The following is a 21,817-nucleotide window of genomic DNA, read 5'->3' as shown; positions in this document are numbered from 1 at the left end:
TCAATTACATAAACAGCATTTTCTGCCACTGCTAGCCATATGGTTATTTCCTATACTTTTTTTTTTTTTAATTTAGCGGTCCTCTCTTTCCTGTAGCCCTAGAAGACTCTCTTTGCCAGCAAACTGGCACTTCCCTCCTTCTGGATGCACTTCTGGGTCCATTGTAGGATTGTAGGAAGGCCTCCAAACTCCGTTGCTCTTGAGAAGTTTGAAGGACCCTAGGCCACACAGACTGAATGGACCTCTTCTCTAAGCTGGACTTCCCTTTCCTTGCTGAAGGAGACACTCTGTACCCCCTATCTGGCAATGTCCAGTATTGATTGTTATGGCCATGGACTACTCAATTCCCTTTATCTGTAAAATTCTGACACTTCATATATGGTTGGTTGCTGACATTACTGGACTTTTACATCTATAGCATCTAGGGACAGGTAATTTGTATTTGTTAAATAAGGTACTGCTTTACCCATATTGGCCTGACATTCAACTGTCGTACCTTTGACTGATTAAAAAATGGGCAGAGGAGCTGTGTAGCCATTTTTCCAAAGAAAACATAATATAAATGGCCAATAGGTACATGAAAAGATGCTCAACATCACTAATTATTAGGGAAATGCAAATCAAAACCACAATGAGCTATCACGTCATGCCTGTTAGGATGGCTATCATTATTATCTTTTAAATAAATTTATTTATCTATTTTTGGCTGCATTAGGTCTTCATTGCTGCACGCGGGCTTTCTTTAGTTGCGTCGAGCAGGGGCTACTCTTCGCTGTGGCGTGCAGGCTGCTCATTGCGGTGCTTCTCTTGTTGCGGAGCACGGGCTCCAGTAGTTGTGGCATGCGGGCTCTAGAGTGCAGGCTCAGTAGTTGTGGCGCAAGGGCTTAGCTGCCCTGCGGCACGTGGGATCTTCCCAGACCAGGGCTCGAACCCATGTCCCGTGCATTGGCAGGCGGATTCTTAACCACTGCACCACTAGGGAAGCCCCAGGATGGCTATTATTAAAGAGACAAGAAATAACAAGTGTTGGCAAGGATGTGGAGAAAAGGGAGCCCTTGTGCTCTGTCGGTGGGAATGTAAATTGGTGCAGCCCCTATGGAACAGAGTATGAAGACTCCTCAAAATATTAACAGAACCACCATATGATCCAGCTATCCCACTTCTGGTTATTTACCCACAGAATATGAAAACACTAATTTGAAAAGATATATGCACCCCTACGTTCATTGTAGCATTTATTTAGTCAAGATATGGAAACAACCTAAGAGCTCAACAGATGAATGGATAAGGAAGATGGGGTATATATCTACATGATAGACTACAACTCAGCTATTGAAAAAGATGAAATCTTGTCATTTGTAATATGCTAAGTGAAATAAGCCAGATGGAAAAAGACAAATATCATATGATTTCACTCATCTGTGAAATATAAAAAACGAAGAAACCCCCAAAACACAAAATAAATGAACAAACCAAACCAAACAAAATCAAACATGTAAATATGGAGAACAGAATAGTGGTTACCAGAGGGGAAGGGGCTGACAAGAGGGTGAAATGGGTGAAGGGGATCAACAATATGGTGATGGATGGAAACTAAATTTTTGGTGGTGAGCATGCTGTAGGGTATACAGAAGTAGAAATATAATGTTGTAATCATGAAACATACAATGTTATAAACCAATGTTACCTTAACCAAAAAAAAACCAAAACCTGTCATGTTCAATCATATACTTGTGCAGTTTACTGTGTATCAATTTCCCTCAATAAAACTGTTTAAAAAGTCATAACAGATTATACTGCAGATTTTAGGCAAATAACTTGAAAGTCTAGACAAAATGGAGAGTTTTATAAACAAATAATAGATTATCAAAATTGACCCCCATTATAAATAGCCTAAATAGACCATTTTTGTAGAAGAAATAGAAAAAAGTTACCATGGAACTATCCCACAAAAAAGTACCCAGCCCAGATGGTTTCACGTCAGAATTCAAGTTTCAAAAACCAGATAATTTCAATGCTTTACAAATTGTTCTAGAACATTAAAAAATAAAAACTTAGTCCTTTTTATGATGCAAGTAAAATCAAAACCTGAACCTGAAAAATACAGAAAATTACAGACCAGTTTTACATAAATATTGAATAAAAATGTACTAAATAAAATATTAGCAAGTAGAACCCATAAACACATTAAGAAAACACCATGCCTAAGTGAAATTTATTCCAGGAATGCAAGATTGGCTCAATGTCAGGAAAGCCTGTCATGTAATACAAGAAAATAATAAAATTAAGGGAAAAAAATAATGTCGTTTCTATGGATGCTGAAAAACCCTTTTACAGAACAGAATCCATCTTTTAAAATAGTGACCGTAATGCCTATTCAGAAAATTTAGGCATATACAGCAGATATAAACTCCTAATTGTGAAATAATCATTTCAAAGTTTTGAAATCTGTGGTTCCTATATTTAGTGACCTACTATAAAATCCATAAGCCTCATTTTCATAGAGATTGGGCTACACTGCCAATTTGCTGAATTGCAGCTTCTAAAGGATTCTTCTAAAGGATTCTTTCCTCTTTTAGCCTGTAGGTTTTAGAACTGAAAAGAATAATAAACAAATTACTTAAAGTATTAGCCTTCAGGATATTATGTGTTATCTATAAGGGAAAATACCTCTATTATTATCTGTCAATAAGCTATATGTGAAATATCTTTTATAAAATAAATTTATTTATTTTATTATTTATTTATCTTGGCTGCATTGGGTCTTTTGTTGCTGTGCACGGGCTTTCTCTAGTTGTGGTGAGCGGAGGCTACTCTTCGTTGCAGTGCACGGGCTTCTCATTGCGATGGCTTCTCTTGTTGCGGAGCACGGGCTCTAGGCACACGGGCTTCAGTAGTTGCGGCACACGGGCTCTAGAGCACAGGCTCAGTAGTTGTGGTGCCCGGGCTTAGCTGCTCCGCAGTATGTGGGATCATCCCGGACCAGGGCTCGAACCCATGTCCCCTGCATTGGCAGGCGGATTCTTAACCACTGCGCCACCAGGGAAGCCCTCTTTTTCTATCTTTAAAAAAACAAAAACAAAAACACCAAATCTGGGAAATATATACTCTGTGAATGACACCTATATGGCCTTCTGTTGCGAGAACATAGAGGCAGTGCCAAATTTAGGAAAGCAGCCAACGTCCAACAATTCAGTGATGTGGTTCCTTTCATTATGTTTACTGAAACTTCAATAATGTCATTTTTGTGCCCTGATGTACTCATACAAGCCTATTTAGCCCATAAAAATAATATATATGTGTATATATATATAGTTACAATAAACAGTAAACAATATTGTTTACACTTGAATGAATTTAAGATATGAGATTAGAGTGGGCATGGGAAAATAACATGTCCCCAGTAAAGAGATAATCATCTCAGAGATAGTGTCACAAGTCCAGGGATGCAGGTAAACAACTTAATTTCAAAAGTCCTGGTTGCTTATGTTTACAGACTCCTTTGAGAAGCGAAAAGAACTTCTGACTTTTCCATTTCTTGACTTGAGACGTTCATTGAATGTTTTTAGTGGCTACAATGGGAAATTTAAGATATCCATTCCCCATACATCTTGCCCATTTACATTAATTATATTAATTTTCCAATATCATGGAGACTATTGTTGAGGCTTGATGTCTGTCCATACAACTTCCCACAATATTCTCATTTAAAAGAGCCTCCCTAATATGGACTCACTGCTGTTTACTAAGGCCAAACCTCTATCTGAAGACTTTTCCATACTCATCACACTGTCAGTTTTTCTTTAGTGTGATTTCTCCAATGCTGAATAATGCTGGTGATCCCGTGGAAAACATTTCCACGTTCATCACGTTTGTAAGATCTATCTCCTATGTGGATTCTCTAGTGCAGTCAGTCCTGACTTCTGGGTGAAGGCCTTCCTTCCTACTCCCTTCACATATGGTTCTATAAGGTTTCCACGCTGAATAAAGGCATCCTTACAGTCATCACATTTTATGCAGTCTCTTGCTCGTGTGGATTTTCTGATATCAAATAAGGCTGCTTTGGCTGATGTCAAATACAACTTTCCCACATTCCTTATACTGATAGCATTTTCCCCTGTGATGGATTTCCTAGTGGGAAAGGAGGGGCCCACTGTAAACAAAAGCTTTTCCAAAAGTGTTGCTCTCAGAGACATTCTCTTTGGTATGTACTTCCTAATGCTGAATAATGACTCATCAGTAACTAAAGCTTTTACTAACTTACTGCATTGATGCTGTAATTCTACAGATTCCCCCCACATGATTTAGCATCTTCAGAAATTTTTTTGTGTTGGAGACAAGTCCTTATTTTCATTCTCAGTAACACCATCTAAAAAAAATGCAGACAATTCAAATGTCAGTTGTCACTTCCGCTGAGATCATGAGACTTATGATGAGAAACAGCGATAAAAATAAAACCCAGATTTATCTAAAGTGCATGCCTTTTCAGTATCCCTAAACTACCAATTCAATTTTGAAAAGCATGCAAGAAGGCATGTGAAGTTCCAGTTTGAGAAGAGACAGCTGGACCGTCAGAAAGAGACTGGAAGAGCATACAGAATTTTCTCACAAAATGTGACAAAGAATCAGAAAGGTATAATCAAAAAAGTTAAGAAGAGATCAGTTTGAATCTGGAGGTGAAAAAAAGGGAATATCATGAAACCAAGAGAAATTTTAATTTGCTAAAGGGTAGTTAAAAGTACCATTTACACCAAATGAATGTACCTAGGCCACTAGTATAGACAAAATGCTCCATAAATGTTTGTTAAATGGATCAATAAACAATGGCACATAATAAAAGTTAACTTGAAACAACAGGCAGATCAATTTCAAAATGCATACTATTTTGATGTGGGGAAATCAGTAAACTAGAAAAATAACAGTAGGGAAAATAATTTTTTCAGTTAATATGCAGGATTAAAAGATAAGAAAAACATTTTGAAGCTAAAGGAGTTGAATAAGTCAAAACAATAACAAAACAAAACACAGACACCTCCCAAATATTACCCAGAGTTTCCACCTAAAGAATTGGGCAAAGAGACCGGTAGGGGCAAGGTTTCCAGGGAAAGGACACTAACAAGAGTTCTAAAAACCTTCTTTTCAAGGATGTCTTCTTTCTCTGCAGACATTCTTTCTCATCTGCTTTCCGTTTCATAAGGTAATAACGTGAGAGTTAAACTAAGATAGGGTCTTAATAGACTGGACCTGACACCTCTTGATTCCAGGGTACTATCTTGCCATAAGCATACCTTGTTCTATCTGGGCCCTAAAAGCAATGGGATGAAGATGGTCTTGGAAAATTGAATTTGAAGCTGTCCTTCAGTAAAAACACCCAAATAACAAAAAAAAACCAATATAGGCAGAGAAGGTTTCAGAGGTGTACATGAATACCCGGCGGAATTAAAGCCCATGAGGGAGATACTGGGTTATGGCTCCAGAGACATCTGGTGGATCCTAAAGTTGTTTTGCTGCTTTCTGTTCTATTCCTGAAGCCTTTCACTAGTCAAGCCATAAATGATCCTCCCAACCCTTCCCACCTGATGGCTTGTCCTTCAAGCTGTCTCTTCAACCTCTCTAGCATAACTGATGCCTCTTCTCTACGTTCTGAATGATATTATCCTCCTTAGGTCTGCAGCTCTACAGGCAGAGGTCAGGACCTGCTTCAGCGCCTGCTCCTTGGTCTGTATTTCTGGTCTCAGCATCTGTGGGGAGAGCTCCCCGAGTCTTCTGACAGCCCTGTGAGGTCCAAATATCTCTTTCCTGGTAGCAACAACTTAAAGTTGGAAGAAAGATTTTGTTTTGCCAGTCTGATTCTTGGTCTCAGGCACAGCCCTCTCCCTCTACCATCAGTCACTATTAGAGATCTTTCCTGCAAGAAGACTGCCATTCTGGAATAAGCGAGCTCAGGAGAAGATTCACTCCAGCTTGGGGTTCACACTGATTTTTCAGAAGTATATCCTTGTAGCTAGTCTTCTTCCTGAGGCATAGAACAACACTGTTAACAGAAACTCTAAATTTTATTTAGCTCTTACCCAAGAACTCACTTACCTGACAACGCACTAAAATAAAAAAGGAACTCTGTCAGAAAGCTAAAAAAATTAGAAGACAGAGTGGGAGTGACTGCAAATTATTAGTAAACACTATCTGCTATAATCTCTTACTTCCTAGTTTAAGTTAATAAAGCTTGAGAGAAAGACCATGACCCTCCTCCCTTTGGTTCTCCCCTTCTAAGAATCCCAAATGGTAAAGAACATTAGAGATCAGAAAATAATGGCTAATATTTATTGAAAATTGACTGTGAATTTACTCATCTAAGCAGATTTTATCATTCCACTGACAGATCAATGATACTGAAGCACAGAGGGATTAAGTAATTTGCTAAAAGTCAAACAAGTGGATTCTATGTCGTTCCTTGTGTTCCGACTTATTCTAGGGAGTCATGAGTGGGATCATCTCAAAGGAACCCAACTTCCCTTTTACCAAATTGGGATTCCAGACCTTCCTCTTTCTCTCAACAGCCCCAATAACCTAAGACAACTCGGGACTTGGAAGCCATCTTTAACTTTCGCCTGCAACTCAATTCGTCCGACTGAACTTCACCGGAGTCCCTAAAGGGCCGAATCACACACTGAGTCGAAGCCGGAGTCCACGAACCCTCTAGCACCACCACTTACGACCCAAAAGCCAAAAGAACTCGCAGTTCTAGGCCTGCGGCTGTCAACAATGCCTCACCCTCAGGTCTCCTCTAGGAATCTGGAGGTTCTCTCCTCTCTGTGGTTGCCTGGCAGCATCCCCGCCCCTGCTGAGTAGCGCAGGCTCGGGCAGCTAGGTCAGGTAACTCCAAGGGCCTGCGCTCTGAGGCTGGTGCAAGGCAGACTCCGCTCAGGGTCCGCCTCCCCCCTCCCCGCCACCGTGCGCAGAACTTCAGAAGAGCAACTCAGACAAAAAGGGAAACTCCTTAGCTGCTAATTATCTTTAACAGGGGTGGAGACAAAAGAGAGGAAAGTCTTTCCTTGCCAGTTTAGGCGATGTTTATCTCCTGCCAGCCACTGTTCATTAGTTCCCAAGGTAAGAAAGTAAAAGTAGACCTGAGCGGGAGCTTTAATCCCAGCGGCAACAACGCAGCAGTCCTGGGAAAAATGCAGCGTAGTTACAGGTAATTTCTTGCCTGGGGCTGGAGCATCTAGAGGCAACGCATTTGAGAAAGCTCATTGAGAGAGCCCACGGCAATAGAACAATAGCAAACGGCTATAATGCACTTACGTGCTAACCACTGTTCTAAGCACTTTATATAAACCCCCCATTTATCCGTATAACAATTATCCTCCCTAGGTCTGCAGCTCCCCAGGCAGAAGTAGGTACTATTATCGATATTTTACATTATGAGGAAATGAGATTAAGCCGCTTGCTCAAAGTCATTGAGCTAGAGTTTGGCTACAGCAAGCTGAAGAGTTCCTAAATTTCCTCCTCCTTTATCAGGGATGAAATAGTGATATACCTACTCTTAAATATTTCACTTAAGTAGGCTGAGCTGAGGCGCTAGATCAAAAAGTAAGATACGCATATCAAGCTTAGACAGGAATAATGACGATCTGCATAAATCAGAGGTGACAAATGGCCTCCTCTTAGGAATCCTCGGGACACCCAGGACCAGGCCATTTGGGCTTAAGAAGATGATTGGTAAAGCAAACATATATTCCCCAAAGATCACCTTGAACTGTGATGGGTGAAAACTCTGGGCGCCTTGACTGATGGGTTTTCAGACCTGGAAAAGGTCTTTCATAAGTGTGGGGAAAGAATCAACTGTTTACAAGAAATCAAGGGATAAACGCTGGCTCTCAATAATGATCTCACAATGTGGGCTAGGGAGCTAAGCAACTGAGAAGTTTCAGACACTTATCGTGGTTGGCTTTGTCAAAATCAAATTATATGTATATAAAAGTATATGTATAAAGTAAAAATTAAAAACATATTTTATACAAAATATATCCATACCTACTTTTTATATTCAAATATGGTATAAAAATACTATGTATAAGAAATAAGGTGCAAGAACTCCTTACCAGTTATACCCAGAAACATCGGAAGGAGAGAGGACCCAAAGAAATTCTAATAAAATGATGAACTGCTGGAGGGGCTTTAAAATGTAAAATTTTCAGTGTGAAAGGTTGAAAGTTGAGAAAGTTCAATTAAAGTTATCAAAATGATTATCCCTATATTAAACAAACACTTGTTGCTCAAATAAATTCTGTGCTTGTGGAGTTAGGAGGGGCATCTGAAAGAACTATTTTATATAATATATACTTATCTATGGTACTAGCTACAAATATTAAAACTTTCAAAAACCCTCATCAAAGGTATATCCATAGTGAGTTACTGGATAGATCCACAATGGGGACATCTCTCTAATCTTTGTATTAGTCAGATATCCCTTATTCTGTCAGAATAATGCAGAGAATAATGGTTCTAAGCTAGGTATGTGATCCTTTCCTATAAAGAGCTCATCTTTAAAGCGAAATGTCTCCCGCAGACACCCTCATTGTGCAGGCAACAAGAATTAGGGCTGATATTTATGCTGGCCCAAACTTCATCCAAGATTTAGTATGCAAGAGGATGGGGATATTATTACCTTTGGTGTTTGGACCCAGGACTCTGTAGAGTTTCTTAAGTATTTTCCAGAATACTGATAGGAATTGAAATTTTTCTACAGGTAATAACTCAAAGCACTGAATACCACTGCAACATGCAGTTCGTTCATCTGAAATAAACAGAGGAAGAGTGGGCTCTGAAACTGCTTAGTTCGTATCTTGGTCCCACCACATACTAACTTTGTGACCTCAAGCAGCTTTATTGATTTGTTTCCCCAGCTAAAAATGAAACAATGTGAGTAAAGCATTTACTAATGTCTGGCCCTTAGTAAGCAGTTAACAATTACATAATACTGTTAATAAATCCTTTCCTCTACTCCTAAAGATTGCCAATAATAAGACTTTGACTGTTAACAATTTTATAATCACTGGATATTAACAAAAGAAGCTACTTCTGTTCTGAGTATAGGAGTGCAGAGCTTTTCTAAGTGCTTCTATCTGATTGCTCCATCCTCACCATGCCCCATGGTGAGGATTCCTCCATCCTCACCATGCCCATGAGATTTCTCAATCCCAGAGCCCTGCTCAGCACCCTTGTTTTTTTGTTTGCTTTTGTTTTTTTTCAAAAGGGGCCCATCTTCCTTCCCTTCACAGTCCCTTTCTATTACACTCTCTGGAACCCTTTTGTGATTGTCAGGTTACTTTTTCATCCAAAGCCCATGTTTAAGCTCATTTTACTTTTCACTGCTTTAGAAATTTGATTCTCCCCCAACCTCTCCAGGTGCTTTTTGCCTTAAACGCTCAATATTTTGTTTACCTTCAATCAATCAGAAAACAGAGGCTAGTCAATCTTATTCTCATCCTTAATGTTATTTCTAAGCTGCTGCTTCATGATTCATTTGAGTTTTATACCACTTGTTCTACCTGGCTATTGTATTACTGGCTGCCATTACTTCTCTTGTGGACTTGCTTCACTTTCATACTCTTTTCTTTCCATCCTGCCTCCTGTTATTGATGACTTAAAAATCCACATAGATGAACTGCTTCAAGGGACCCTGATTTCCTAGGTACTGTCATTGTCACACCACATCTTTTATAAAGATGTACTCCTGACTTCATCTCAAGGCATTTTCTGTTCACCGCACTCCCCAATTCCATATCTAACACGTCATGTCCTCCTCCACTTGCCCCTCAGGGCCTTCAACTTCGCTGCATGGCCAATTTAGTTCCAGATAGTAACCTTATATCTTCTCCTTTTCTAGGACTAGTTTGACCCCCTTTGATGCCCACCTGGAAACCCCATGCCACTCTGCCTTTTTGGTTCTACAACTGTATTTAAGCACAAGAAACCACCAGAACAAAACCCCATTTATTTTTAAATAAGTTATGAACTGTATTCTTCTATGTAATAGGCATATTCTATTGTTCTGGGTCTTTTTTTATGGTTCCTTTATAATATTACTTAAGAGAGTTATAGGCAAATGGAGGAACCTGTGTGCACTGAGAGAACATGTTAAGCAGAGGCTGAACTGGAGAGACTGCAAGTAACAGCATGCAGAGTAGACAGCAAGTTTAAAATAAGGATTGCATTCCATCGAGCAGTCAGATTAAAGAGAGAGGCTCTGACATTATGAGGAGCAATTTCAGTTTGGAAAACATGTTTGTGAAATAAGATTAGATGACAAGTATGGACAGCATCAGTTTGGTAAAGAGATGTTCTCATGAAGGCTCTTGTTACTAAGTCAAGTCCCCTCCAAAGAGACGAATTTACATGAGAGAAATTTGAGACAGGGAAACCTTAGGGAATAAGCCTCATATACTTACAGCTACAGAGCTCTCAGGGCTCAGTTCTAGGATCCTTGTTCGTTTCCCGGACATAAAAAAAATTAGGTTTCCAATCCTAGCTGCCTCAATGCCTGGTGCACAACTCCAGTGTTGGTCTTATGAAAAAGCCTAAGCAGTCCTCAACTTGTGAATGAGTTGTTTTTTAAATGTTCATTTGCTTTCCTATGTTGTGAACTCAGAAAGTTTTCCCACAGTCAACGTAAATCTAATCCCAAAAGCCAATGTGACACATAATATGCCTAAGTTATAGCACTAACACCATTATCATTTTCATGGGAAAATGTGCTCACAATTACAATTTAGAAAGCTAGGAACATATATATTTCTATAGGACTAGGGACTCTACTAGTTCCAAGCCAGTGATATTCCTATGTCCTATATAGGGATTATGGACGGAGGGGCAAGAGACTAGGGCACTAGGGAAATGGGGGTAGAGTATATTATAGGAGTAGAGAGACGGGATAAAGACAGGGCTGGGCAGAAAGGTAGTTAGGAATAGTTAAAGAATGGTGATTACCCTCCTTTTTCCTCTTCTTCCTCTTTTGTCACTATCCTACCACTTCAAACCCACTGACCAGCTAGAGGTGAAGGGAGATGAGGGGACTGAAGTTGTGTGGGGTGAGGTGGGAAGGCAGTCCTAGAAATTGTGGAGTTTGCTGCAGCAATGTAGAAAGGGAAATAAAAGGATATCTCAGTAGAGATCAAATATGACTTCTGTAAATAAAAAGATAAACAGACCAGGAGCTGTGTGTACTTCTTTGTGGCTTGCCTGCTATCCACTACAATGATCATCACAGGTTCTCATCAAAAACAGAATTGTTTACTCAGTAATATACGGGTAATGTCAACCAGTTTTTGGTTGATTTGTTGTTTTCTGAAGCCCCAAGGCAAAGAATCACTAATCTTTGGCTCTTTTATGTGCTCAAGTATACAAACCAAAAAATTATAAGCCAGTTCTCTCAAGAAATTATTAGGGGATTCAGAACACAATGGTCACTACAGAGGTGGGAAAAAAGGGAAGCGTAAAACAGGGAAGAACACCAGCACCCCGCCCCTAAAACACACATACACACAAGCCTTGCACTCAGAAGAACCTTGGGAGCCTTGGAATACAGGTCAGTCTTTTTTGAAACATTTAAATTTGAAGGGACAGAAAGGCCATCTTGAAGACCTAGTTTTTAGGCATGATGGTGGTCTAATTCCCTGTTCATTGTAAAGACCTGGTGGCTCTTGTCCCCTAAAGGGCTTTCCTCATGCTAAAAATCTGCAGCGGCCTGTGTTCATGCTTCCTCACTTCACTGGCAACCACGAAGGTAGCAGTGATTCAGCGCAACGTTTCTCAAAATTTAGAGTACATCAGGTGACTGTGGAGCTATAAAAATGAAGATTCTCAATCCCCATCTCAGACCTAATGAAGCACACAGTATCTGTGACTGGGACTCAGGTATGTTAAACAAGCTCCACAGGCGATTCTGATGTTCACTGATGTTGAGGAATCACTAGTGTAACGAACAGGACTTGAAGTCACAAAACTGCACTTACGCTGCTGGTCTTTTCCTTTGTGTGATATTGTAGCTATGTCACCATCTCCATAAGCAAGAGTATCCTCATTTTTAAAATGGAGAATAATTTTAATTTACAGGAACATTTTAGGAATTCAATGAGAAAAGTGCTTTGTAAGTGTCAAAGTATTAGGTGAAATTATTGGCATTCTAACCCTCCCAGAGTCTGTCCTCAAGCTGTTTCCAACATAGTGCCATCAACTGCCCAGTCTGAATGAACTCTACTTTAGGCTGGCTAGTCTTGTCATTGATGCTTCCAAACTACATGCACTCTGCTTACATTTGTTCTACCCTAAATGTTTTCTCCCTTTTGCCTTCCAAATATCCCCATCAAAACTTTATCTTAAATAAAGTCTTTCCTGACCACTTCAGGTAACAGTAATCTGTCCTTCAGAATTTATAGCTTGCCAAGTGCCACTTAATTCTACACTACTTTGAGCATCAATTCTATTGTCCTATAGTCTTGACTAAACAGTGGACCTTATATATCCCAAACTAGGTTGTAAACTCTTTGAGAAAAGGAATCTGGTGTTATGCTCCTTGTTCTCCACAGCACCTAATGAAATGGGCAGCAGAGTGTATTTTTTATGAAATATCCAAAGTTACCTTATAGCAATAGTGACTAACATTTTGTCCTAAATCATCTCAAAGCTAGTATTTCTCTCCAGCCTGCACTCTGTGAGACAGCTTCCCTGCAGTCTTCACACAGAACCAGAGTTTTCTGCTTTGTGGGTAGTCTGATGTTGAGTAAGAGCTGAGTTCTGCCTAAACGACTCCCCACACTCTTTACATTTATAGGGACCACCTCTATTATGGATTCTCTGGTGTTTACTAAGATCTGACCTCTGTCTGAAGGCTTTGCCACATTCGTCACATTGGTAGGGTTTCTCCCCAGTGTGGATTCTCTGATGCTGAATGAGACTGGTGATTCCTCGGAAGGCATTCCCACACTCATCGCATTTGTAGGGCCTCTCTCCGGTGTGGATTCTCTGATGCTCCGTGAGGACTGATCTTTGAGTGAAAGCCTTTCCACACTTATCACATTTATAGGGTCTCTCTCCAGTGTGAATTCGTTGATGTTCTGTAAGACTTGTCCTCTGAATAAAGGCTTTTCCACATACATCACATTTGTAGGGTTTCTCCCCAGTGTGGATTCTCTGATGCTGAATAAGGCCACTCTGACTGAAGGACTTCCCACATTCCTTACACTGATAGCATTTTTCTTTGTGGTGGATCTCCTGATGGGAAACAAGGGAGGAGTTATAAACAAAGGCCTTTCCACACTCGCTGCACTCATAGGGCTTTGCCCCAGTATGGACTCCTTGATGCTGGGTAAGAATTGAACGCCGACTAAAACTTTTATTACACTGAGTACAATGATAAGGTTTGTCTCTTGTGTGGATTTTGAGATGGTGAAAGAGACCTGCTTTCTGGCTAAAGGCTTTGCCACATTCATTACAGTGGTAGTGTTTCTCTCCTGTGTGAAGTCTCTGATGTTGATTAAGAGCTGACCACCGGCCAAAGGCTTTGCCACACTCATTACATTTATATGGTTTCTCTCCCGTGTGTATTATTTTGTGTCGAATAAGCACAGTTCTCCCACGGAAAGTTTTTCCACATTCTTCGCATTTGTAGGGCCTGTCTCCAGTATGGATCCTCTGATGTTCTACGAAGCATGACTGTTGACTAAAAGCTCTTCCACAGTCATCACATTCATAAGGCTTTTCTCCTGGACAGACTCTCTGGTGTTCAGAAAGGTCTGAGTTCTCAGTCAAACTTACTCCATTTTCATCACATGTATGTTGTTTATCTTCCCTGGAGTATCCAGAAGGCTCTCCTATTTTTTCTTCAGGTTCATAAGTTTTTTCATACCTAGCTGACTGAGACATTTCATTTTCAAATTTGCTAGATATATTCCCATATGGTTTCATTTCTTCAGAAACTTCTTGCTTTAAATTCCTATACTCATTTCCAGTCTCAACATCTGAAACTAAAAATGGATCATAAATGTTAACTAGTTTCTTGTGATAGCAAATAGCAACTTCACTAGGCAACATAAACTTATTCAAGTGAAAAATTACATAAGAACCTAGAGTTCCTGCATGACTATAAAATGGCACTAGAATATACGACAGACTAATAAACAAAGCATTCCAAAAACTGTTAAGGAAAAAAGCAATAACCCAATAGAAAACTTGGCAAAGAAAAAAACTGATGGTTTCCAGGAAAGGAAATACAATAGTTCTTAAACACAAGAAAAGATGCTCCACCTCACAATAAGAGAAAAGCAAATTTAAACAATATTGAGTATAATTTTCACCCATCAGATTTGCCAATAGCTTGATATAACACTATGTTCACAACATGGATATCACACATTGCCAGTGAGAGTGTAAACTGACCCAAGCTTTACAGAGGGCAAGTTGACAATATATATAAACATTACAACTATATATATAAAACCTTTGACCTAGTAATTCCACACAGAACAATTTATGCTACAGATATACTCACACATACAGTTATTTACCACAGTACTATTTGTTACAGTAAAAGAGCGGGGCCAACTTAAGTGTCATCAGCAGGGGAAGTTAATTGCATGATATATCCATACATTTTAATATTAAACACCTGTTAAGAAATAAAAAATGCAAGCTTCTACAATCTTAGTGATAAAGAGGGGAAAATATATTTGAATATGAAAAACATACATATATGATTAAAAAATCTCTAGAAGGACACACAAGAAACTAGTAACAGTGACAACCTATTTCAGAATAGGGGTAAGGAGACCAAATGGCTAGGGAAATTGAGTGGAATGAAAACTTTTCACTGGGTAACTTTAAATTATTGTTTTTTGGACCATGTGAATTTTCACCTATTTAAAAAAATTAAATGAAAAAAAAATAGAGGAAATAGAAATAAGGAAGGTACTGAGTCTTTCACCCCTTCACTAACTTTGAACATTCTACCCCATTTGCTTTATTACTCCTTCTCTTTACAAAATACACACACACACACACACACACACACACACACACACACACATACACATTTTTTCTTTCCCTGCACCATCTGACAGTTAGCTGCAGACATCATGGAGCAAAGGTTTATTTAAGTGAAGGAGGCAGGAGATAGTCGAATTGGAAGATAATGGTACTGTCTGCTAGGATAAAGGCTAAAAATAGCAGGGAGGTCAGTACAGAGGAAAATAACTGTCAGAAGAACTAAACTAAGTGATTTCAAATAAAATACAGCCAGAATTTAAAAAATATTAATATAAAGAGAAAAAAAGAGCTGTAGAGTGACAAACCAGGCTGCCTGAGGTCTACACATGAGCCGTCAGATTTCTAGAGAGACTTTCCTGACTTTAATGATCAGAAACAGCACAAAGTACAAAAGAGCCCCAGTGCCCTGTGTTAGCCCCATCTTCCCCTTCCTCCCAAGGTGGGTCTTTCTTCTTTACCTTGCTTCTTCTGGGCTTCAAGTTCTGGAGATTCACACTTTAGCTGGGCTTTCACAGACGGGAGGGACATTCTGGGTTCTTGTTCTGTTCTTAGAGCTACCATCTCCTGCAAGAACATTTCCTGTTCCTCAGTGTGGACTGAGACCTGAGGTAGATGAGATATAACTGAGATACTCACTCTGATAACATTAAACAGAACAGTATACTATTCATGGCAGTGGACCCAGCTCTCTGAAACTTGAAATAAACTTCTTTCCAGATATCAGCTTACCATAATCCTACTCATTCTTCAAGGCCAACATAAATGTCACCTCCTCTGAGAAACCTTCCCTTCCCCAGCTGGAAGTAATTTCCCCTATTCTTAACAGTTAAAGAATGTTGACTGTGCCCCCTTTTACTTCTTTGTCTATGCTCAAAGAAATGGAGAAATGAAAGAGAAAAAAAAGAGAGAAGGAAAAGAAGGTAAAAAGAGGCAGAAAAGGGGGGAAAAAAACTTAGGGGGAAATAAAACAGAAGTGAGAAAGAAGGAAAGGAAAGGGGAAAAGTAAAGGGAGAAAGTAAAAGTGAAAGTAAAGAAAGGAAGGGAAAAAAGGAAAAGGAGAGAAATCTCTTCCATATTTACCCCAAAAGCTGTTCCTAATAGACTCTGCTCTTCTGAGGTCCCCACCCCACTTCTTTCTGGCAGATGATCTTATTTTCTATTTATCTAAGATCACAATCATCTCAAAAAATCATCTCCCCTTCACTTTATCTCCACTCTCATACTCTTCTCCTTCCCTTGTATCTTAAAGGAAGATGTCTTTTCTTTTTCAAGGCTTGTATCTACTTTTGCCTTCAACCTCATCCTTTTCCGCTTCCCTTTGACCCCTGCTCCTTCAATTAACTCATTTACTCAGCAATTTCAGCCACTCTGTAGCTTCCACTACTCCACGGGCCCATTTCCTCTTGCATTTAAAAGTAATAGGCTCCCCCAGCATGGTATTATAAAAAGCAGGGATCTGGAATCACTCTAGTTACTTACTCTGATCCTTAGTTTAGTAGCTCTGTCACCATGGGCTAGAAATTACTCTGAGATTATGACACCATGCCATGTAAAGCACTTCGCACAAGGACTTGGCATATGACAGGCCCTCAAGTTACTTCCCCATCCCCTTCAATGGCTAAATTTTGTAAATAAGAAATCACCATACACTGGCTCTATTTCCCTGACATAGTTTCATTTTGTAATCTCTCCCTCAGAATGAGAGCCAAAATCAGCAGGTACTATCTCAAATGTACAGAAAAAGTTGTTTTGATACTTCAAATTTTGGGGAGGGGAAAGCAAAAAAAGGCCAGTATAGTGAACTGTGTCTTCTGTCCCTGGATCTTCAGTTAGGCCTCATAAATCAAGCTGTAAACTCCACTAGCTACTCTCAGCAGCCCTCAAGGGAAAGGACTGGTTGGCAATACAAACTCAACATGACTAAAACCAAATTACTTTTGCCTGCACCTGAAAATCCCATTCTTTCTTTTGGTTCTCTTCCTACCTTCCTGGCCACTCCCCAGTTTCCACTGCTGGTTACTCCCCTGATGATCCCTTTGTGTCTCATGGCTTTAAATACCACCCATATTCTGGCAAGTCCCAATTTTATATTTCTAGCACAGATTTCCCCCCACTGAATTCCAACTTTTTATATCCAGTTGCTTGCTCAATTTCCACTTGGATTCTAGTAAGAATCTCAAAATTTACACATCCAAAACCTAACTCTTGATTCCTTTTACCATCTCAGTGAATGACAAACCCATTCTACCTGATGTTCAGACTAAAACCCTTGGCATAATCTTTAACTCACGTTCTCTCACATCCCGCCACCTATACAGAAACAAATCCTCTCAAGCTCTACCTTCAAAAGGTATCCAGAATCCAATCACATCTCACCACTTCCACTGCTACTATCCTAGTCCAGGCCACCAGCATCTCTTGCCTGGATTACTGCTTATAGCCACAGCCTCCTAAACTGGTTTCCCTGCTTCTAACTTTGTCCCCTATGCCTCCCCTAGTCCCACCATGAGCCCCAATGCAGAACTTTTCCAACATAGCTGGTAGTAATTATGTTAAAATTTAAGTCAGATTAAATCTCTCTTCTGCTCAAAACTCTCCAACGACTTTCCATCTCAGAATAAAATCTGAATTCCTTATAATGGCCTACAAGTCCCTTGTATGGTTTGATCTTCTTGTAACTATCTGATTTCATCTCCTCCTTGACAAATACATCTCTACCATGACAAGCACATTCTCACCTTAGGACCTATCCATTTACTACTGATATTTCCCCTGCCTGAACACTCTTATCCTAGATGGCTGCATGGCTTGCTCTTTTAATTCAGATCTCTGCTCTAAATGTCACCCTATCTGAAAATCCTTCCCTGACCAGTCTATTGAAAACTACACAATCTTCATTTCATTCACTATTCCTTTTCTCTGCTTTACTGTTGCTTCTTTAAATATAGAATTTATGACCACCTGATGTATTACACATTTGTTGATTTTTTTGTTTACTGTCTGTCTCCTCTCAGTAGACTAAAATCTATCAACGTAAGAGCAGCAACCCTCTACACTTTGTTCACTGGTGCATTCCCAGTGCCTAGTAAACAATAGTCAATAAATATCTGCTGAATGAATGAACTTTTCCCAATCCACCTTCGCCTACAATCTTGCACTCTGTTAGAAGTGTCTCCGTTATGCTCCGTCTTTCAAGCTTGAAATCCCTACTGCTTAGCCTAGAATAGACTGCTCAGTAAAGAGTTCTCAATTCTTTCTTCCTTCTTTACACCTCTACTCTGTCATCATTTTCAATTAATTCTTACCTAAGACATGCCTCTTCCTTCCCAGTCACACTTTCATGACCCTATTTTAAACTTAGATCTTTTTGCCACATGCTCCTTTCCTCTTCAATCTTTGTACTTCAATGCTAGATTATATTTCCTTTTTATTATTTCACCGTTTACTCTCTATACCAAGCTTTCTTAGCCTTGATTCTACTGACATGCTGGGTCAAATAATTTTTTGTTGTATAAGGCTGTTCTTTCCACTGTGAGATATCTAGCAGCATCCCTGTCCTTTAGCCACTAGATGCCAGGAGTACCTCCCGCCGTTAAGACAACCAAAAATGTTCCACGACATTGCCAAATGCCCTCTGCGGTACAAAATTGTCACCGGGTGAAAACCACTGTCTTTTATCAACGCTAAAACAAAACAAAATAGTCCTATGTAATTTGGTTCTTTTTTATATCTTGGTGTTAGTAAAATTCATTTAGACTCAGAGAGAACAGATTAGGAGCTTCTGTCCTACAGAATAAAATCTAAACTCAAGAGGTTGGTATTCAAGGTCCTGGACTCTCTGTGCTCAACTCTTCTACTCACCTTTCCAACTTAACTGGGCTTTCAACTACTCAAAGAAACATGGGTCCCATGACCTGCCCCTCCCTCCTAACTTTCCACTCTGCTCCTACATCTCATTCCTCTGAGATGGTGACTTTGATTTCTCCATCTTTTAATCCTTTTTTTTTTTTTTTTTTTGCGGTACGCAGGCCTCTCACTGTTGTGGCCTCTCCCATTGCGGAGCACAGGCTCTGGACACGCAGGCTCAGCGGCCATCGCTCACGGGCCCAGCCGCTCCGCGGCATGTGGGATCTTCCCGGACCAGGGCACGAACCCGTGTCCCCTGCATCAGCAGGCGGACTCTCAACCACTGTGCCACCAGGGAAGCCCCTATCTTTTAATCCTTTAATGGAGACAAGGCAGTGGATATATCTGCAAAACCTGATTTCTTAATTATTTGTATTGTTCAGCAGAAGTGATGCCCCTTCCAAGAGGCTGCTGCCCACTTTGTTACCATAATCTCTCTAACATTTTCTCTCTGTCCTACAAGTCTTCGGTTTCTAATGTTTCTGGGCAGCATTTCATCAAACAGAATTTTGTAGCTTAATGCAGAAATACATGATCCTTCTACAGAAAAGATATAAATAAGTTAGGATTATGTTAACCAATGTTCTATGACACTCAGGCCCCTTTCTGATGCACCAAAGTGTTGAGAATACGTTTTGTGAAATAATGTTAGACTTCATTCTGGCCTAGAAATCCCTAATTCATCTTTTCTCAAACAGAAACCACATCTTTGTTCTCACCTGATATCCTGGCTCATCCAACTCTCTCTCTAAATCCTCCAGCACAGTCACCACCTCTTCCCCACTCTGTGGATGCTGTTCCTGGACCCAAGCTTGGAGCTCCTCGGGCAGGATGGTTAGGAATTGCTCCAACACCAGCAGTTCCAGAATCTGCTCTTTTGTGTGTGTCTCTGGCCTCAGCCACTGATGGCAAAGTTCCCGGAGTTGGCTCAAAGCTTCACGGGGTCCAGATGTTTCCTGGTAGCAGAACTGCCTGAAGTACTGTCGGAAGACCTCCCTGCTGTGGGTAGTGTTCTTTTGCACGTTCTGATCCTGTCTGGCGGTACACTTATTTTCCTCCTTCACCTCCTCTTCCTCTATCTTTATTTCCAAAAGTTCATCTTGCTCCTTGTTGGCCTGGATGGACCAAGTAGATGCCATCATAGCTGTGCAAATGCTTATGAATGCTTCAAGCAAGATCTCCTGTGCCGTCTCTTTCTGGCTGGAACTGAAGAAGAAGCCATCATCATTAACACAAACTACACCAAAAACAAAAACTGCAAATTCTAAGAATTTAAAAATGCACTTTGAAAGCCGCCTCCAGGTTAATTTTCTATACGCAGGAAAATACTCTGATAAAAAAGACTCAAGAATAGACTAATTTAAAGAGAAATATTAAGTAAAAGGTGCTAAGTTGTTTCAGGACTCTAAGAAAGAAAAGTAAGACTTGGTAGGAAACATTTCCACTTGATGATAGAAAAAAGAACAATTAAACGGAATAAACAAACATTTACGGCAAACAATAATAAAAAGTTGAGACATCCTTGATTGGCTGCTTTTTAAATTTTTTAAATACCCAGATGTCTGGTGGAAATCATTTAGTCATAAAAGCAGCAAAGTCACATGAATTTATTCCCTCAGGAGCCTAATCTCTCTGCTCCTCATTCTTCATTTATCAAGCGAAAAGGCTGAAGACATTGGTCTTTAAGACTTTCTTCTACCCTCGCGTTCTGTGATTTTAAATCTAAAGGCAGGCCCAGGAAAGAGGCCCTAGGACGCCAGTCAGCGTCTGTGACCCAAGACTGTTCAGAAATGTCAGAAGGCGCATAATTCAAGAAGGGTACACCGCGCGAGACAAGCCCGGGAGGAATGGAGCGCACAGCCGGGTCTCTCCTTCATCCCCGGGCTCCGACCCACTCTCCGAGGGATTGGGGGTCGGGGCTAGCTTCTGCGTCAAGGAGCTTCTCGCGGATCCACCTAGGCAAGTGAGGCCCGGAGGCCGCCCCACTCCAGCCGGGGCCGAGAAGGCTGTAGCACCCCCGCCTGCCGCGTCCGCAGCACAGGACCGCTCACCCACAGCCCCAGGACGCCAGCAGCGGTTTCTCTCCGGGGACAAGGGGTTGACGCCTCGAACCGCTTCGAAACCGGAACCCACCAGCAGCGACCCATAGAGGCCGGAAGCGGCCGCGAAGTGCGGAAGACCGGTTCACTTCCGCCGCCGCTCTAGGAAGGGGGCGGGAGGGGCTCGCAAATTGGTAGATCTCCCGCGCGCCCATGTGAGAGGACAACTCACAGGCCCGCGGTGTCGCGATATTGTTTTCTCCTGCTCCTCTTCCGCTGGCTAGTATCTCCACTTCCCCCGACCCGATGGGCGGTCGAGGCTTGGCGAGCCTACCTGTGCTAGGGAAATCCCATGCTTTTTCCACTCTCACTTTTATTTGGGTTTCTGCACCTTTGATGTTCAAGATGCCTCAAAAGGATGTTTTCCCGAGGTCCTTCCCGACTCAGGAAGGGACCTCTTCCACACACACTTCTCAAGGGTCAACCTGGTGCTTTCTGCCTGCTTTTTCACCTTCTTCGGTTCTCTCTTATGCGCTGACGATAATTATACATCTGAAAACCCATAGGGTTCAATGGGAAAACTAAAAGATCATTTAGTAAAGTAGCAAGATATAAAATTAACACACTAAAATCAAGAGCCTTCCTATATGCAAATAACCAGTGATAAAGTTACAAGATATAATGGAAGAGAATACCGAATTTACAATAGCAACAACCAAAAAGCAAGCAAACAAAACAAAAAACAAGAAGAAAGAAAGAAAGAATAATTGGGAATAAGCTTAGGAAAAAATATGCAAAACCTGTATGGGGAAAACCTCCTGAAAGGCCAA

The 21,817-nt window shown here is 40.6% G+C and overlaps 1 protein-coding gene across 4 annotated transcripts; it reads right to left on the bottom strand.

The window, feature by feature from the left end:
• Nucleotides 1-43: 43 nt before the first annotated feature.
• On the bottom strand, nucleotides 44-21,106 carry ZSCAN12 (zinc finger and SCAN domain containing 12). Of its 4 annotated transcripts, XR_007469889.1 has the most exons (6): nucleotides 21,000-21,106; nucleotides 19,668-20,154; nucleotides 15,501-15,645; nucleotides 12,878-14,024; nucleotides 5,577-6,016; nucleotides 44-4,369 (listed from the first exon to the last, which is right to left on the bottom strand). XR_007469889.1 is itself a non-coding variant. In XM_012539184.3 (5 exons), exons 2-5 carry the CDS (start codon nucleotides 20,088-20,090, stop codon nucleotides 5,896-5,898), a joined length of 1,836 nt encoding a protein of 611 aa, XP_012394638.2. In that variant the 5' UTR covers nucleotides 20,091-20,154; nucleotides 21,000-21,106; the 3' UTR covers nucleotides 44-5,895. The 4 variants fall into 4 exon arrangements, 3 of the variants coding, with proteins under 3 accessions (XP_012394638.2, XP_049549633.1, XP_033272939.1); XM_012539184.3 differs by having other exon boundaries at nucleotides 44-6,016; XM_049693676.1 differs by lacking the exons at nucleotides 44-4,369; nucleotides 5,577-6,016 and adding an exon at nucleotides 8,118-8,797.
• Between the last annotated feature and the right edge of the window lie 711 nt (nucleotides 21,107-21,817).

Source organism: Orcinus orca, chromosome 10, assembly GCF_937001465.1.
Source record: "Orcinus orca chromosome 10, mOrcOrc1.1, whole genome shotgun sequence".
NCBI lineage: Eukaryota > Metazoa > Chordata > Mammalia > Artiodactyla > Delphinidae > Orcinus > Orcinus orca.
The sequence above is the reverse complement of the archived record's forward strand: the minus strand, read 5'-3'. Positions and strand labels throughout refer to the sequence as shown.

Excerpts from the sequence above, each read along its gene's own strand:
- ZSCAN12 (XM_033417048.2), bottom strand. The coding sequence starts at position 20,090 with ATGATGGCATCTACTTGGTCCATCCAGGCCAACAAGGAGCAAGATGAA. Across the intron at positions 15,646-19,667 it reads TGGATGAGCCAGGATATCAG|GTCTCAGTCCACACTGAGGA; the intron begins GTGAGAACAAAG and ends CATCTACCTCAG. Across the intron at positions 14,025-15,500 it reads TGAAGCCCAGAAGAAGCAAG|TTTCAGATGTTGAGACTGGA; the intron begins GTAAAGAAGAAA and ends ATCCATTTTTAG.